The 19,937-nt window shown below is 45.7% G+C and overlaps 1 protein-coding gene across 1 annotated transcript; it reads right to left on the bottom strand.

Annotated features, from left to right (window-relative positions):
* LOC125514150 (DHHA1 domain protein) lies at positions 1–7,592 on the bottom strand. The gene is made up of 8 exons (XM_087528359.1): positions 7,320–7,592; positions 6,672–6,770; positions 5,867–6,230; positions 2,701–2,835; positions 1,958–2,040; positions 1,707–1,812; positions 1,187–1,604; positions 1–1,098 (listed from the first exon to the last, which is right to left on the bottom strand). The coding sequence occupies exons 1-7, from the start codon at positions 7,475–7,477 to the stop codon at positions 1,497–1,499; spliced, it is 1,053 nt and encodes a 350-aa protein (XP_087384485.1). The 5' UTR covers positions 7,478–7,592; the 3' UTR covers positions 1–1,098; positions 1,187–1,496.
* Positions 7,593–19,937: the final 12,345 nt, after the last annotated feature.

Genomic DNA, 19,937 nt, shown 5'->3' with positions numbered 1-19,937 from the left:
TGATGACGTGAGAAGAAGCTAAAGTAAGGAAGGAATATGATATCCTGTGTGGGCTAATTAAGTGGGAATCAATAAGCTGCGTAATTATTGCAGGTTGCACGATGTGCATATTGAGATTCAATAAGTGGTGTGTTGACAAAATACTACATTCATGAATGCGAAGAAGCTCGCTGCCAGGTATTAGAGGAGTTCTCCGAGGTAGAGGAGGATAGTAGGGCGAGACAAACGAAAATAAGTAGATGCATGGGATAGCTAGCAATGTCTTGAGTTGCAACGCACGGGCATTTGTGCTAGTATTAGACATGTTCGCTGCTTATATATAGCAAATATATCTAAAAAATAACTTACTGAACACGGAGTAGTCGCTGTCGTCGCCACCGTCATCGTCGTCCTTCTCCTCTTTGACGCGGCCGTCCCTGGTACACCCCTGCCCAGCGTCGCCATGGCGGACTGATGGGCGGCACCGAGATGTTGGCCTCGAACAGGAGCCACGACTCCTGTTCGCGGAGCGAGCGACGGCCGAAGCCGTTGATCGCCGCCTCGTCGCCGAGGAAACGTTCGGCCATCGCCGGGGCTGTCGTAGTGCTCGAAGGACTCGGAGGCGGCACATGGGAGAGGGAGGGCTCGGCGGCGGCGCACGGAAGAGGGAGAGCTCGGCGGCTAGGGCTGGTGTGGCCAGAGGCGAAGGAGGCCACCGGCTTTATATAGCCACGCCCGTGTGTACGCATGCGCGGGAGGAGAGGGGTCGCCGCACCACCCCGTGACGAATCAATGGCAAGACTGACCGGTGGCAGCAGCCTTGGCATTGATTCCCGCAGGAACCAAGGCGATGAGGGCGACGAAGCGCCGGTCTCGCTGACTCGGCAGGCCCGCGGCTGCTTCGCGCCAAAACAACTCGCCCCGGCGCCCCTGGGCGCACCGGATTCGGCCTGGGTCCGGCTCCTCGGGATGCGACTGGGCCATTTTTTCGGCGCCGGCGCGAAAAAATCGTCTGAGAAGGCCTTTCTAGGGGCGCGGCTGGAGAGATGCTCTTAGCTTTTGGGAGGGTCCTTGCCTCCTTGGCCATGTCTACTGGAACCGCTTGTTTAACTTCAAACCCTGTAGGATGCAGAAAAATCAGTATTACGCCCAACTCAGAAACTTCGCAGTGGTTGCATCCGGAAATACCTAAGTTGCTAATTAGTACCACAGTACAGCAGTGCCGTTGCTTATGGAAGTCGTAGCAAGCTAGCCCGTTCTAGGCAAACAGTCTCAGCAAACTTGGTAAGGCAAGCCCTGCTAGCTCCCCCAGCATACTTATGAGCGTCAAACAATACGGCTGGCGTGATAGCACAATGCTGAATAAAGTCTCCACACACGTCTGCAATGTGCTCCTTCCTTTGCATGATGATGGGCTGCGCCCCCAAACATAAAACCTAGCCGGTCCCATTGTATCTTCTTCCTTCTGAACCTTAGCACTTCCTTGATTGATGGAAATGATAGAGAAAACTGGGTGGCTAGGCAGTTTCTGCATTGGAAGGCTCAGCTCCAACCTTCCACTTCTCAAATTCTGCAACACTCAACAGAAATGAGCTTGCGTTTCGATGCCCCCCACCTCCGAATTCCTGGAAACAGAATCAAACGCAATACTTAACAGCAGTCTTGATGCACACCCATTCGCAAGCTAAGGTAGTTCAACACTGGAGATCCATAAGCAGAAAAGGTACCTGGGAGATAGAAGTCGTGTCTTCTTGTCCCAAACTTCTCAGGCTGATTTTTAGCATCTCGTCGTTATTCAACTCGGGGACTTTATATACTACAGCGCCAATAGCTCTGAGAAAAATAGAGCGCAACTGGCATTATAAACTGAGACAACATGGTGCAGTGAAGTCAAAATTATATCTTAGATAATGAATAAGAAATAATGCAGAAGAGAGACCATGGGTTCAATAGACAAATTGGGGAATGTGAAACTTGCCTCAGATTGGAATTCCGACTCTTGTTAGCGAGCTGATTTCCGAGTTCGCTTCTCAGCATTGAAATAGCATCAGCATTGACAGCCTAAGGGACAACAGAACCAGTACTGTTGATGATAATGAAGAAACAAAGACAGTAAAAAGCTTATCCTAAGTTAAGAGGACCAGACATTAGAATGTGTGTGGATAAACAAAATATCCACTGAAGGATTCCTGTTTAAATTTATCACTTGATACAAAAAAAAATTGTTGAAGGGCCAGAATCTGAAGGGGTTATCTGCAGAACCCTTCCTACCAGATGCACTTCCACATCACAAAGCTTTGGCAGATTGATTAGTACCATTTATCTTCAGCACAAGGGTAAGATGTGCTCAACAGTACGATCATAAGCCAAATAGACATCTCTAACAATACAGGAAACATATCATTTGGACGAAACACACTGCCAATCATAAAGGAGAATGTTGATATTCTACTATAAATCAAACTAACCACATCAATCAGGTAGAAAAATAGATTTTACCCGAGATAAATAATTACTAACAGATAATGGAAGTTAATGTTATGACAGTTGTGATTACGCAACAATAATTCCAGTGCGTCTTTATGTAGTACCACACTTTCAATCTTTCACATACATCACCATGGGATGTTGACATAACATGGAGAAAACTTATCGCACATAGAACAAAAGTTCACAGAGAATAATCAAGAAACAAACAGAGGATAGGGATATTTATTTTACCAGACAATTCCCAAACTGGCCACATCCTAGTGCAATTTCAAAGGACTTCTGCAAACAATCATCAATTAATGTTTGCTTCTGCGATAATGTTACTTGTCCCCGAGAAATGACTTGCTCGGGATCCAACTCCAGCAACTGCAATCAGACCAGCACAGTTTTACAGAAAGGTAATGGTAATAAGCTTTAGAAGTACAAAAGGAATATCAGTATCTAAGGTATGTCAGCTGATGTCAGTGCTTTCCGACATCTCTACAATAAAGGATGTAATCATCAAGCACTAGAAGTTAAATTATCAGTCAAGATTCAACTGGTCCGGCTCGGCCTGTTGGACGGTGGACCGCACCTTGCTTTTGTTACCATCTGGGTAACCGGACGGCCCTGAAAACCTTCAGGGTCCAACAGGCGCAAACCCCTTCGAACCTCGGGTCAAACCGCACCTAGCTCACCAGAATACTTCCACCGCGTGATGGGTGGAGCATGGAGCAAGGCACGCCGCTGGCCACCGGAATAAACTCGTCGGAGAGCGCCGCTCACCCCTGCCGACTGCCGTCTTCTCCATGATCTGCCTCTCCTTTTCCCGGTCAGTCTCTGGGCTCCCCACCGCCAGAGCAGGTTAGCCGTCAGTCGCTGCCTCCACGGAGTAGATTAGAAAAACCAGTTTCAAGCAAGATCTGATACCCTTGACGGACTCCCAGGAATGAGAGAGCAAGTACAAGGACAATCTTATTTTCTAAGTCCCCATGTACAGCATCAATTAAACCTCCTACCAGTTTCTTTGTCATCTTCTTCTCCTGGTGTATAGAACCAGCCAACAAGTTGAACTGCAGCCATAGCCGAGCAAACAACAGCAGCATGTACTAGCTAGGGGCAGACCTATGAACCTAAAGGTGCCCCATTATCCTGAGAGACGAGGTGCGGGCCGAACCTTTAACCTAAATTATCCTAATAGGTTCAGAGATGGTAACAACAGCAGCAGCGTTCTCTAAGTTTTATCACACTATGTTGGGTCGACACAGTGCAGCCCAACTACCCAAACCAGGTTCCATGGATGGAGCACGTCGCTCGCCCATGGCCAATGCACTCGCACTGCGCAAGCCTGCTTCCTTCTGTTGTAATCCTCCCATTGTATACTCACGTATAAATACCTTGTCAGTAATGAATATAGGTACACGATGATTTACACTATTAATCTTGCTATCTGACAACCTCTTCCACTCTTCCGCCATGTCCAGCGACCCCAATGCTCGCAACCTCAGCGGCAGCTGCCAAAGTTCCTCCAGTCATGGCTTTCCCTGCTGCTCCCATGATGAATATGTTGGCCTCTCTCGGTGACGCCTTCACATCGAGCATGACGGCATCGCTTCCTCTCACTGCATCTGTCACCAACTCCGACGTGCGTGCCAGCCCTAGCAAACCCTGTCATCAACATGACCTACTACATCGACTTCAAGCTCAATCTATCAGCAAACAACTACTCCAAGTGGTGTCGACTCATGTACTTCGTCCTCTCCAAATACAATGTGTAGAACCACGTCCAAGTGGAGATGGATCCACAGCAAGAGAGCGCCGAGTGGCGCCATGATGACATCACCATTGTCCTCTGGTTCTACACCACCATCTCCGACGAGCTCTTTGACGTCGTCAAGTGGCCTCTCCATCGCCGCCTACTGCCGGCGGCTGAAGTCCCTCGCCGCCGTAGACAAAGCCGCGTTGGACAAAACCCTATGCTACAGATGATCCATGGGCTCAACCGACGTTTCCAGGTGATGGACACTGTGCTCCCTATGCACATCGCTTTCTCAACCTTCATGCGAGTTCTCTCATGTCTTCTGCTTGAAGAGGTCACACTCATTTAGTGTGAACGTGGCGAGAGCTCCTGCCGTTATCATGGAGGAGCTCTCTACGCGTTCACACTCGATAAGAATGATGTTAATCTCTTCAAGCACACGCGAGTCTCACCTGCACAAAGGTCGGGAAAGGGATCTGCATAAGGAGCACCGTGACCATCCCTGGAAACGTTGGTTGCGTTCTCAGATCATCTGCAGCGTGAGGGTTTGTCCAACACGGGTTCGTCGGCATCGGCAACGGACTTTAGTCGGCGACTGTAGGGGACGATTAGAGGTCGCCCTGGACAGTGGCGCAAAACTCCGAATTGAGATGGATAGCACGCCATGGCTGGTTGTCGCAGAAGAAGGTGTGAAGTTGATTCCTCATGCGGTACGTTGTGTTGTGTGGAGACATGACAACGTCAAATAGCTCGTGGGAGATGGTGGCGTAGAACTAGAGAACAACGGTAATGTCGTGATGGCGCCACTCAACGCTCTCTATCCGTGTACAGTATCTGGAGAAGACGGGGTACATGGCTTGACGGTACTTGGAGTGGTTGTTCACCACCGGATCAAGCTTGAAGTTGATGTAGTAGGTGATGTTGATGTGGTGTATGGATGGTGGGGGCATGCTAGGGCCAACGCGCAGGTCTGAGCTGGTGACTCCCTTGGCGAGAGGAAGGGGCGCCGTCATGCCCGATGTGAAGGCGTCACCAAGAGAGGCCAGCAGGTTCACCATGGGAGCAGCAGGGGAAGTAGTGATTGGAGGAACTTCAGCAATTGTGGCCATAATGTCAGCAAAAAGTCACTGAGGTTGCTATCAATCACTGGACATGATGAAAGAGTGGAAGAGGTTGTAAGCTCTAATACCAAGAAGTGTACTCACCGTGTACCTATATTCATCAAACAAGGTATTATACATGAGTATCCAACCGGAGGATTTCAACAAAAGGAGGTATGTGTGCTACGTGCACGCAGAGCATGGCGTGACGTGAGCACGCTGGCGTGAGCGATCGGTGTGCTCCATCCATGTCGCCCGGTTCAATAGTTGGGCTGCACTGTGTCTATTCGTCCAACAACCCTCATGCACTAAAAGATAAATTATCAGGAAACAACACCATTTCTAAGTTTGATCAAGGTATGATGCTAAGTTGTGAATGAGTGTTCAAGCAATTATTTCACTAAACAGCAACCTGAAGTGGTTATCATATAACTAAAATAACAAAGACCAATATTCAATGCAATATAGAGTGATAAAAGATGGTGAACATCCATGTTCAAGTGAAAGGAGGAAGTGCTACTGCAGAAAACCATACTACTACTAACAAGTAAATCATCACCTGATCAAATAACTTCCCATTTGAATTGACATTAAATTCAATGTTCAGATCTTTGAGGCCACTGCTGAAGGCCTTGCTATTCGGAATAGTCCATCTCCACAGATCTCCATCCTCAATAAACTTGAAAAGCTTGTGCACCATTTCAAGCTTGTTTTCAGGTAGATATTTCATTTCAGTTACAGAATTACCACTTCCATGATTCCGTGAAGTACTAGCTTCTGTTAATAACTTGTTCCTAAAGTAGTCGAATGCAATTGTTGCTCCACTGCGTTGCATGTCAATCACCTTATTCACGTTTTCTCCAAGTGTGGCACTCCCACACAGACTTTCCATGGCAGTCTTATGATGGTCTAAGATTGTTACACTGAAAAGGGTAAAACGATGTAAGTGTCCCCAAGTGACATTCTCCCAACTGAAAACATGGTAATAAATCAAGGTTGTGTGCATCAATCGATGAAGAGGCCAGGGGCATGCCTCCTTATTGAAAAGAAAAAGAGTGACAATCTCACACAACTTTCGGGAGAAGCCTTATGATGGTCCAAGATTGTTACAGTGGAAAAGATAAACAACTATAAGTACCCTAGTATTACCAAGAAAATATTATAGTGCACAGCTTCACAGTTCCACAATATTCAAAATATTGAAGGCCACAGTGTGTTACAAACATTTGAGAATGCCCTGCTAGTGTGCATAAAATTAGGAAGAATCACATCCAAATGAATCTAAGATTAACCACACGGTTCACATCAAACAATGTAACTAATGCAACATAAAGGGAAACGGTCAGAGATGAATCTTTACAGACCTCTGAACTTTCGGGGCTATATCAGCAACAAAACCAGGAGGCCCTACGAAGTCAAGAAGGTAAACGTCTTCGATTTCATCAAACGGAAGACCATCGCTCCTGCAAAAGGAAACCCATAAGATCAAGGTTATAACAGGAGAAACACAATATCGTCGTTTTTCTTTTAAGGTACAAGATCATCGCTTTCGGTCTGCTCTGCCAAGGCTTGCATAGCATGACAACAAACACTAATGAGTTCTGCGTGATATTTTCGACCATTCCAATCAGCCACGACTAATGATGTATTGAAATTTAAAGGAAGGTACTCCATCCAGTTCAGACTATGCCCAACTTTGTCTCAAGATAATATGACTCCAGAGCATGGGTCCTTCTTATGTGAAATATAATTTCTAACTTGAGATGATTTTTTTGGTCGGGATACAGATTGCACAAAAAATTGGCATGCATCTAGCTTAAACGACCTAACGACGCCAGGATTTGCCAAAGTGAAACTACACCTGAACACTGCAAAGGTAACGCCGTAACGCCCTATCAAATCTTACTAACACTGACTGTCAAAGTGAGCACCTGAAAAGAGCGTGAACCGTACAGATTTGATATCGTGCATTGATCTTATGGTAGGTCAGGTCTGAAGTTCGGAAAGACTACCTGATGGGGTCATAGACGGTGTTGGGGAAGAAGCGGACGGGGAGGGCGGCGGCGGAGAAGTAGAGGTGGGCGGCGAGCGCGGCGAATGCGCCGTCCGGGCACGGGTAGTGGTACAGCACGGCCGATACCTTCCGCGCGGAACCGGCGGCGCCGGCCATATGTATTGCGGCGCCGAGGCGGATGGCGAGCTTAGACGGGAAAAGCGGCGCGGCTGGGGCGGCGCGGCGGGCGGTTGAGTGGGTTTCCTGGTTTCGTGGTTTTGGCAACGACGAAAATAACGTAGCTCCAGTAAATAAATCTTTCCGTAAAGTCATTTTACGGGATGACCGTCTAATTTGGGGAATTTTTCTAAAAGCATCTCTAACAGACCCCGTATAATTTTGCCAGGCCGTGTTTTTTTGCCGGTTTTACGGGACGGTCAAAAAATCCGGCTCAACCAGGTCCGGTAAAAACGGCCCAGCCCATAAAGATTCAGCGATTCCAGTATATATGCCGGCTCCGCGACGATTTAGGGTTCCCATCCTTCTTTTCCACATCCATCTTCAGTGACCGCTGTGTTACTTTCATTCCGGCATCAAATCGAGCGACTTTCGGCGTCGTTTTTCGGCGAGGTTAGGCACCCGAGGCGAGAGGAGATATCGTGCGCGGGATCCGGGAGGGGAGGCCGAGGGGGGCTCGGCGATGACCCACCCCGCAAGTGTCGCCACGACGCGGTGGCCGGTAGCTCCTCCCTCCGCCCGCTACTGGAGGAATGGCGGAAGGAGCAGACGTGCATCTGTGGCGCCCGCTCCCGCAGCGCTGGCGCACGGGCGTGGAGAAATTTCAACCGCCTCGACCGCATATTCTCCCCCACGCTCAAGCGTCTCCGAGCGGCGGAGAATGTGTGGTTCGAGGCCAAGGTGGTCGCCGCCGTCGAAGATGAAGCTCCAGGCGCGCACATCCTGGTGTTGTTCGAGGAGTACAAGCTCGCGCAAGTCCTCTCCAACACCCTCATGTACCACCACCTCCATGGCAACCCGCCTCGTGACGACGAAGATGACGGCGATGAGTAGATCTAATATGCTAATATGCACCCTATTTAAGTATGAACTATTTAATTTCCATTCGTATTAAGTATGAATCCTGGTATGCTATGTTTGAACTATGGTGATCTAGTTTAAGCGTGAATTGCAAGTTGAATATGCAGTATCGATAAGAAGGATCTATTCTGACTAAGCGTTCAACGTCCAGCAAAAATTGTTTCTGGATACCGTAAATGAGTTTTGCGAGATTGCCGATTGCGGGATCGGCTAGAGATGCTCTAACATCTATTTTTCTTTGTTCCCTTAAAACTTTTTTATAAATATTATTTTGGTATTGTTTTTTTGAAAAAAAAGGCAAAACCCTCGGTCTCTGCATCAATCGATGCATGCAGCCATCTTATTAAAAATAGAGTAGCAAAGGAGACCCATAATCATAGTGCAAAACGAAATAAAACATAAAAAAGATGCCACATCCGGCGATACAGAGCAGACTACGATGCTTGTACACCTAGCCTATTATCAACTCGTCATCCAAATCGGCTGAAGATAGCCCGTGCTACCGCCTCCCAACAGTTGCATCCAATTACCAAAAACACCCTAGAGTCCACGTGAGTGAGTAATGACCACATACGGATTTCTGGTATTCCTTATCACCCAAAGTAGTGCATATATCCTTATCCGAATATGTTTCCTTGTATGTAAGTCCACTCCATTGAGCCGCGTCACAAATAACGTGTTTATACTCGTTGGGGGATGGACATTAAAAGCTATACGAATTGAGCGCCATAATAGTTTTGCAAGTGAACACTCAAGAAATAGGTGTTTAATCGTTTCATTGTGATCACAAAAACAACATCTGAAGTTACCGATCCAACTTCTTTTTAGCAAGTTATCTTTGGTCAATAAGACTCCTTTGTGAACGAACCACATGAAAATCTTAATTCGGAGCGGAAATTTAATCTTTCAAGTGTATAATGACCTAGGCAGTGGCCCGGAATCAATTAAGTCCAGATACATAGATTTCACTGAAAATATCCCGTTCGCAACTAACTTCCAATGAATCGTATCCTCATGGTCAGTTGAACTTCCATCAACCCACGGACAAGATGCAGCCACTCGTTTCAACGTTCCCCCACTAGGGATCTCCTAATTTGGATATTAAGCGGTACCGAATTTAATATTATGGCGACATAATCTTCCTTTCGTTGCACAATATTATAAAGTGATGGATATTGTAGAGCCAGAGGCACCTCCCCTAACCATGTATCCTCCCAGAATCTAGTAGTGATCCCTTTACCTACAGTGAACTTCACCCGTTGGAAGAAGGTGACCTTTGTCCTCATTAACCCTTTCCAAAAAGGTGAGTCTATAGGTCTAGCTGTAACTTGGGCCAAAGTCTTAGTGCGTAAGTACTTATTCCGCAATATTTGTACCCACATACCCTCGGTCTCCATCGATAGCCTGTATAGCCATTTGCTAAGCAAGCATATGTTCTTTACCTCTAAGTTCTCGATCCCTAGCCCACCTTGGACCTTTGGTCTGCAGATAATATCCCATCGGGCCAATTGGTATTTCTCCTTAGCCTCATCACTTTTCCAAAAGAAGTGCTACCTGCGTTGGTTTTCCTCAAAGAGGAAGGGATGATGCAGCAAAGTAGCGTAAGTATTTTCCTTAGTTTTTGAGAACCAAGGTATCAATCCAGTAGGAGGCTACACGCGAGTCCCTCGTACCTGCACAAAACAAATAAATCCTCGCAACCAACGCAAATAGGGTTGTCAATCCCTATAGGGCCACCTACGAGAGTGAGATCTGATAGATATGATAAGATAAGATTTTTGGTATTTTTATGATAAAGATGCAACGTAAAATAAAAGCAAAGTAAATAACTAAGTAGTAGGAGATTGATATGATAAAGATAGACACGGGGGCCATAGGTTTCACTAGTGGCTTCTCTCGAGAGCATAAGTATTCTACAGTGGGTGAACAAATTACTGTTGAGAAATTGACAGAATTGACCATAGTTATGAGAATATCTAGGTATGATCATGTATATAGGCATCACGTCCGAGACAAGTAGACCGACTCCTGCCTGCATCTACTACTATTACTCCACTCATCGACCGCTATCCAGCACGCATCTAGAGTATTAAGTTAAAAACAGAGTAACGCCTTAAGCAAGATGACATGATGTAGAGGGATAGACTCATGCAATATGAAGAAAACCCCATCTTGTTATCCTCGATGGCAAAAATACAATACGTGCCTGTTGGGGAACGTAGTAATTTCAAAAAAATTCCTACGCACACGCAAGATCATGGTGATGCATAGCAACGAGAGGGGAGAGTGTTGTCTACGTACCCTCGTAGACCGGCAACAGAAGTGTTGACACAACATAGAGGAAGTAGTCGTACGTCTTCCCGATCCGACCGATCCAAGTACCGAACGTATGACACCTCCGAGTTCTGCACACATTCAACTCGGTGACGTCCCTCGAGTTCTGATCCAGCAAAACGTTGAGGGAGAGTTTCGTCAGCACGACGGCGTGATGACGGTGATGATGTTCTACCGACGCAGGGCTTCACCTAAGCACCGCTACGATATGACCGAGGTGGAATATGGTGGAAGGGGGCACCGCACACGGCTAAGGAACGATCACGAGGATCAACTTGTGTGTCATGGGGTGCCCCTTGCCTCAGTATATAAAGGAGGGAGAGGGGGAGGTGCGGCCGGCCCTATGGGTGCGCCTGGAGGAGTCCTACTCCAATCGGGAGTAGGACTCCCCCCTCTTGCCTTGTTGGAAAAGGAAGGAGGAAGGGAGAAAGAGGAAAGGGGGGCGCCCCCCCCTTCCTTGTCCTATTCGGACTAGGGGGGAGGGGGCGCGCGGCCTGCCCTGGCCGGCCCTCCTCTTCTCCCTTATGGCCCATGTAGGCCCAATAACCCCCGGGGGATTCCGGTAACCCTCCGGTACTCCGGTAAAATCCCGATTTCACCCGGAACGTTTCCGATATCCAAATATAGGCTTCCAATATATCAATCTTTATGTCTCGACCATTTCGAGACTCCTCGTCATGTCCGTGATCACATCCGGGACTCCGAACAACCTTCGGTACATCAAAACACAAAAACCCTAATTACGATCGTCACCGAACTTTAAGCGTGCAGACCCTACGGGTTCGAGAACTATGTAGACATGACCGATACACTTCTCCGGTCAATAACCAATAGCGGAACCTGGATGCTCATATTGGCTCCTACATATTCTACGAAGATCTTTATCGGTCAGACCGCATAACAACATACGTTGTTCCCTTTGTCATCGGTATGTTACTTGCCCGAGATTCGATCATCAGTATCTCAATACCTAGTTCAATCTCGTTACCGGCAAGTCTCTTTACTCGTTCCGTAATACATCATCCTGCAACTAACTTATTAGTTGCAATGCTTGCAAGTCTTGAGTGATGTGCATTATCGAGAGGGCCCAGAGATACCTCCCCGACAATCGGAGTGACAAATCCTAATCTCGAAATACGCCAACCCAACAAGTACCTTCGGAGACACCTGTAGAGCACCTTTATAATCACCCAGTTACGTTGTGACGTTTGGTAGCACACAAAGTGTTCCTCCGGTAACCGGGAGTTGCATAATCTCATAGTCATAGGCACATGTATAAGTTATGAAGAAAGCAATAACAACAAACTAAACGATCAAGTGCTAAGCCAACGGAATGGGTCAAGTCAATCACATCATTCTCCTAATGATGTGATCCCGTTAATCAAATGACAACTCATGTCTATGGTTAGGAAACATAACCATCTTTGATTAACGAGCTAGTCAAGTAGAGGCATACTAGTGACTCTCTGTTTTTGTCTATGTATTCACACATGTATTATGTTTCCGGTTAATACAATTCTAGCATGAATAATAAACATTTATCATGATATAAGGAAATAAAAAATAACTTTATTATTGCCTCTAGGGCATATTTCCTTCAGTCTCCCACTTGCACTAGAGTCAATAATCTAGATTACACAGTAATGATTCTAACACCCATGGAGCCTTGGTGCTGATCATGTTTTGCTCGTGGAAGAGGCTTAGTCAGCAGGTCTGCAACATTCAGATCTGTATGTATCTTGCAAATTTCTATGTCTCCCACTTGGACTAAATCCCGAATGGAATTGAAGCGTCTCTTGATGTGTTTGGTTCTCTTGTGAAATCTGGATTCCTTCGCCAAGGCAATTGCACCAGTATTGTCACAAAAGATTTTCATTGGACCCGATGCACTAGGTATGACACCTAGATCGGATATGAACTCCTTCATCCAGACTCCTTCATTTGCTGCAGCTATGTACTCCGCTTCACATGTAGATCTCGCCACGACGCTTTGTTTAGAACTGCACCAACTGACAGCTCCACCGTTCAGTAAAAACACGTATCTGGTTTGCGATTTAGAATCGTCCAGATCAGTGTCAAAGCTTGCATCAACGTAACCATTTACGATGAGCTCTTTGTCACCTCCATATACGAGAAACATATCCTTAGTACTTTTCAGGTATTTCAGGATGTTCTTGACCGCTGTCCAGTGATCCACTCCTGGATTACTTTGGTACCTCCCTGCTAGACTTATAGCAATGCACACATCAGGTCTGGTACACAGCATTGCATACATGATAGAGCCTATGGCTGAAGCATAGGGAACATCTTTCATTTTCTCTCTATCTTCTGCGGTGGTCGGACATTGAGTCTGACTCAACTTCACACCTTGTAACACAGGCAAGAACCCTTTCTTTGCTTGATCCATTTTGAACTTCTTCAAAACCTTGTCAAGGTATGTGCTTTGTGAAAGTCCAATTAAGCGTTTTGATCTATCTCTATAGATCTTAATGCCCAATATGTAAGCAGCTTCACCGAGGTCTTTCATTGAAAAACTCTTATTCAAGTATCCCTTTATGCTATCCAGAAATTCTATATCATTTCCAATCAATAATATGTCATCCACATATAATATCAGAAATGCTACAAAGCTCCCACTCACTTTCTTGTAAATACAGGCTTCTCCAAAAGTCTGTACAAAACCAAATGCTTTGATCACACTATCAAAGCGTTTATTCAAACTCCGAGAGGCTTGCACCGGTCCATAAATGGATCGCTGGAGCTTGCACACTTTGTTAGCTCCCTTTGGATCGACAAAACCTTCTGGTTGCATCATATACAACTCTTCTTCCAGAAATCCATTCAGGAATGCAGTTTTGACATCCATTTGCCAAATTTCATAATCATAAAATGCGGCAATTGCTAACATGATTCGGACAGACTTAAGCATCGCTAGGGGTGAGAAGGTCTCATCGTAGTCAATCCCTTGAACTTGTCGAAAAACTTTTGCAACAAGTCGAGCTTTGTAGACAGTAACATTACCGTCGGCGTCAGTCTTCTTCTTGAAGATCCATTTATTCTCAATTGCTTGCCGATCAATGGGCAAGTCAACCAAAGTCCACACTTTGTTCTCATACATGGATCCCATCTCAGATTTCATGGCTTCAAGCCATTTTGCGGAATCTGGGCTCACCATCGCTTCTTCATAGTTCGTAGGTTCATCATGATCTAGTAGCATGACTTCCAGAACAGGATTACCGTACCACTCTGGTGCGGATCTTACTCTGGTTGATCTACGAGGTTCAGTAGTATCTTGTTTTGAAGTTTCATGATCATTATCATTAGCTTCATCACTAATTGGTGTAGGTGTCACAGAAACCGATTTCTGTGATGTACTACTTTCCAATAAGGGAGCAGGTACAATTACCTCTTCAAGTTCTACTTTTCTCCCACTCACTTCTTTCGAGAGAAACTCCTTCTCTAGAAAAACTCCGAATTTAGCAACAAAAGTTTTGCCTTCGGATCTGTGATAGAAGGTGTACCCAACTGTCTCCTTTGGGTATCCTATGAAGACACATTTCTCCGATTTGGGTTCGAGCTTATCAGGTTGAAGCTTTTTCACATAAGCATCGCAGCCCCAAACTTTCAGAAACGGCAACTTTGGTTTCTTGCCAAACCACAGTTCATAAGGCGTCGTCTCAACGGATTTCGATGGTGTCCTATTTAACGTGAATGCGGCCGTCTCTAAAGCATAACCCCAAAACGATAACGCTAAATCAGTAAGAGACATCACAGATCGCACCATATCTAATAAAGTACGATTACGACGTTCGGACACACCATTACGCTGTGGTGTTCCGGGTGGCGTGAGTTGCGAAACTATTCCGCATTGTTTCAAATGTACACCAAACTCGTAACTCAAATATTCTCCTCCACGATCAGATCGTAGAAACTTTATTTTCTTGTTACGATGATTTTCAACTTCACTCTGAAATTCTTTGAACTTTTCAAATGTTTCAGACTTATGTTTCATTAAGTAGACATACCCATATTTGCTTAAATCATCTGTGGAGGTGAGAAAATAACGATATCCGCCACGAGCCTCAACATTCATTGGACCACATACATCTGTATGTATGATTTCCAACAAATTTGTTGCTCTCTCCATAGTACCGGAGAATGGTGTTTTAGTCATCTTGCCCATGAGGCACGGTTCGCAAGTACCAAGTGATTCATAATCAAGTGGTTCCAAAAGTCCATCAGTATGGAGTTTCTTCATGCGCTTTACACCGATATGACCTAAACGGCAGTGCCACAAATAAGTTGCACTATCATTATCAACTCTGCATCTTTTGATTTCAACATTATGAATATGTGTATCACTACTATCGAGATTCAATAAGAATAGACCACTCTTCAATGGTGCATGACCATAAAAGATATTACTCATATAAATAGAACAACCATTATTCTCTGATTTAAATGAATAACCGTCTCGCATCAAACAAGATCCAGATATAATGTTCATGCTCAACGCTGGCACCAAATAACAATTATTTAGGTCTAATACTAATCCCGAAGGTAGATCTAGAGGTAGCGTGCCGACCGCGATCACATCGACTTTGGAACCATTTCCCACGCGCATCGTCACCTCATCCTTAGTTAATCTTCGCTTAATCCGTAGCCCCTGTTTTGAGTTGCAAATGTTAGCAACAAAACCAGTATCAAATACCCAGGTGCTACTGCGAGCATTAGTAAGGTACACATCAATAACATGTATATCACATATACCTTTGTTCACTTTGCCATCCTTCTTATCCGCCAAATACTTGGGGCAGTTCCGCTTCCAGTGACCAGTCTGCTTGCAGTAGAAGCACTCAGTCTCAGGCTTAGGTCCAGACTTGGGTATCTTCTCCTGAGCAGCAACTTGTTTGCTGTTTTTCTTGAAGTTTCCTTTCTTCTTTCCTTTGCCCTTTTTCTTGAAACTGGTGGTCTTATTGACCATCAACACTTGATGCTCCTTCTTGATTTCTACCTCCGCGGCTTTTAGCATCGCGAAGAGCTCAGGAATAGTTTTATTCATCCCTTGCATATTATAGTTCATCACGAAGCTTTTGTAGCTTGGTGGCAGTGATTGAAGAACTCTGTCAATGACACTATCAACAGGAAGATTAACCCCCAGTTGAGTCAAGTGATTATGATACCCAGACATTTTGAGTATATGTTCACTGACAGAACTATTCTCCTCCATCTTGCAGCTATAGAACTTATTGGAGACTTCATATCTCTCAATCCAGGCATTTGCTTGAAATATTAACTTCAACTCCTGGAACATCTCGTATGCTCCATGACGTTCAAAATGTCGTTGAAGACCCGGTTCTAAGCCGTAAAGCATGGCACACTAAACTATCGAGTAGTCATCAGCTTTGCTCTGCCAAACGTTCATAACATCTGGTGTCGCTCCTGCAGCAGGCTTGGCACTTAGCGGTGCTTCCAGGACGTAATTCTTCTGTGCAACAATGAGGATAATCCTCAAGTTACGGACCCAGTCCGTGTAATTGCTACCATCATCTTTCAACTTTGCTTTCTCAAGAACACATTAAAATTCAACGGAACAACAACACGAGCCATCTATCTACAATCAAACATAGACAAGCAAGATACTATTAGGTACTAAGTTCATGATAAATTTAAGTTCAATTAATCATATTACTTAAGAACTCCCACTTAGAAAGATATCCCTCTAATCCTCCAAGTGATCACGTGATCCAAATCAACTAAACCATGTTCGATCATCACGTGAGATGGAGTAGTATCAATGGTGAACATCAATATGTTGATCATATCTACTATATGATTCACGCTCGACCTTTCGGTCTCCGTGTTCCGAGGCCATATCTGTTATATGCTAGGCTTGTCAAGTTAAACCTGAGTATTCCGCGTGTGCAACTATTTTGCACCCGTTGTATTTGAACGTAGAGCCTATCACACCCGATCATCACGTGGTGTCTCAGCACGAAGAACTTTCGCAACAGTGCATACTCAGGGAGAACACTTATACTTTGATAATTTAGTGAGGGATCATCTTATAAGGCTACCATCAATCAAAGCAAGATAAGATGCATAAAAGATAAACATCACATGCAATCAATATAAGTGATATGATATGGCCATCATCATCTTGTGCTTGTGATCTCCATCTCCGAAGCACCTTCATGATCACCATTGTCACCGGCGCGACACCTTGATCACCATCGTAGCATCGTTCTCGTCTCGCCAATCTTATGCTTCCACGACTATCGCTACCGCTTAGTGATAAAGTAAAGCATTACAGCGCAATTGCATTGCATACAATAAAGCGACAACCATATGGCTCCTGCCAGTTGCCGATAACTCGGTTACAAAACATGATCATCTCATACAATAAAATTTAGCATCATGTCTTGACCATATCACATCACAACATGCCCTGCAAAAACAAGTTAGACGTCCTCTACTTTGTTGTTGCAAGTTTTACGTGGCTGCTACGGGCTTAGCAAGAACCGTTCTTACCTACGCATCAAAACCACAATGATAGTTTGTCAAGTTGGTGTTGTTTTAACCTTCGCAAGGACCGGGCGTAGCCACACTTGGTTCAACTAAAGTTGGAGAAGCTGACACCCGCCAGCCACCTGTGTGCAAAGCACGTCGGTAGAACTAGTCTCATGTAAGCGTACGCGTAATGTCGGTCCGGGCCGCTTCATCCAACAATACCGCCGAACCAAAGTATGACATGTTGGTAAGCAGTATGACTTATATCGCCCACAACTCACTTGTGTTCTACTCGTGCACAACATCAACGCATAAAACCTAGGCTCGGATGCCACTGTTGGGAACGTAGTAATTTCAAAAAAATTCCTACGCACACGCAAGATCATGGTGATGCATAGCAACGAGAGGGGAGAGTGTTGTCTACGTACCCTCGTAGACCGGCAACGGAAGTGTTGACACAACGTAGAGGAAGTAGTCGTACGTCTTCCCGATCCGACCGATCCAAGTACCGAACGTACGTCACCTCCGAGTTCTGCACATGTTCAACTCGGTGACGTCCCTCGAGTTCCGATCCAGCAAAACATTGAGGGAGAGTTTCGTCAGCACGACGGCGTGATGACGGTGATGATGTTCTACCGACGCAGGGCTTCGCCTAAGCACCGCTACGATATGACCGAGGTGGAATATGGTGGAAGGGGGCACCGCACACAGCTAAGGAACGATCACGAGGATCAACTTGTGTGTCATGGGGTGCCCCCTTGCCTCAGTATATAAAGGAGGGAGAGGGGGAGGTGCGGCCGGCCCTATGGGTGCGCCTGGAGGAGTCCTACTCCAACCGGGAGTAGGACTCCCCCCTCTTGCCTTGTTGGAAAAGGAAGGAGGAAGGGAGAAAGAGGAAAGGGGGGCACCGCCCCCCCCTTCCTTGTCCTATTCGGACTAGGGGGGGAGGGGGCGCGCGGCCTACCCTGGCCGACCCTCCTCTTCTCCCTTATGGCCCATGTAGGCCCAATAACCCCCCCGGGGGGGGGGGGGTTCCGGTAACCCCCCAGTACTCCGGTAAAATCCCGATTTCACCCAGAACGTTTCCGATATCCAAATATAGGCTTCCAATATATCAATCTTTATGTCTCGACCATTTCGAGACTCCTCATCATGTCCGTGATCACATCCGGGACTCCGAACAACCTTTGGTACATCAAAACACAAAAACCCTAATTACGATCGTCACCGAACTTTAAGCGTGCGGACCCTACGGGTTCGAGAACTATGTAGACATGACCGAGACACTTCTCCGGTCAATAACCAATAGCGGAACCTGGATGCTCATATTGGCTCCTACATATTCTATGAAGATCTTTATCGGCCAGACCGCATAACAACATACGTTGTTCCCTTTGTCATCGATATGTTACTTGCCCGAGATTCGATCGTCGGTATCTCAATACCTAGTTCAATCTCGTTATCGGCAAGTCTCTTTACTCGTTCCGTAATACATCATCCTGCAACTAACTTATTAGTTGCAATGCTTGCAAGGCTTGAGTGATGTGCATTACCGAGAGGGCCCAGAGATACCTCCCCGACAATCGGAGTGACAAATCCTAATCTCGAAATACGCCAACCCAACAAGTACCTTCGGAGACACCTGTAGAGCACCTTTATAATCACCCAGTTACGTTGTGACGTTTGGTAGCACACAAAGTGTTCCTCCGGTAACCGGGAGTTGCATAATCTCATAGTCATAGGCACATGTATAAGTTATGAAGAAAGCAATAGCAACAAACTAAACGATCAAGTGCTAAGCCAATGGAATGGGTCAAGTCAATCACATCATTCTCCTAATGATGTGATCCCGTTAATCAAATGACAACTCATGTCTATGGTTAGGAAACATAACCATCTTTGATTAACGAGCTAGTCAAGTAGAGGCATACTAGTGACTCTCTATTTTTGTCTATGTATTCACACATGTATTATGTTTCCGGTTAATACAATTCTAGCATGAATAATAAACATTTATCATGATATAAGGAAATAAATAATAACTTTATTATTGCCTCTAGGGTATATTTCCTTCAGTGCCTTGCTGCCCTTACTGTCACCGGGAAAGGACATCGCAAGATTGAACACAAAGCTAAGCACTTCTCCCATTGCAAGAAAGATCAATCTAGTAGGCCAAACCAAACTGATAATTCGAAGAGACTTGCAAATATAACCAATCATACATAAAAGAATTCAGAGAAGATTCAAATATTATTCATAGGTAGACTTGATCATAAACCCACAATTCATCGGTCTCAACAAACACACCGCAAAAAGAAGATTACATCGAATAGATCTCCAAAAGAGAGGGGGAGAACATTGTATTGAGATCCAAAAAGAGAGAAGAAGCCATCTAGCTACTAACTATGGACCCGTAGGTCTGAAGTAAACTACTCACACTTCATCGGAGAGGCTATGGTGTTGATGTAGAAGCCCTCCGTGATCGATGCCCCCTCCGGCGGAGCTCCGGAACAGGCACCAATATGGGATCTCGTGGATACAGAAAGTTACGGCGGTGGAATTAGGGTTTTGGCTCATGTTCTGATTGTTTGGGGTACGTGGGTATATATAGGAGGAAGAAGTATGTCGGTGGAGCAACAGGGGCCCCACGAGGGTGGAGGGCACGCCTGGGGGGTAGGCGCGCCTGGGGGGGGGG

The sequence above is a fragment of the Triticum urartu genome, chromosome 6A, assembly GCF_056163025.1.
Source record: "Triticum urartu cultivar PI428250 chromosome 6A, HENAU_Tu73, whole genome shotgun sequence".
Classification (NCBI taxonomy): Eukaryota; Viridiplantae; Streptophyta; class Magnoliopsida; order Poales; family Poaceae; genus Triticum; species Triticum urartu.
This window is presented reverse-complemented; position numbering and strand designations above follow the sequence as displayed.

Excerpts from the sequence above, each read along its gene's own strand:
- LOC125514150 (XM_087528359.1), bottom strand. The coding sequence starts at position 7,477 with ATGGCCGGCGCCGCCGGTTCCGCGCGGAAGGTATCGGCCGTGCTGTAC. Across the intron at positions 6,231-6,671 it reads ATAGCCCCGAAAGTTCAGAG|TGTAACAATCTTAGACCATC; the intron begins GTCTGTAAAGAT and ends TACCCTTTTCAG. Across the intron at positions 1,813-1,957 it reads AGTCGGAATTCCAATCTGAG|AGCTATTGGCGCTGTAGTAT; the intron begins GCAAGTTTCACA and ends TATTTTTCTCAG.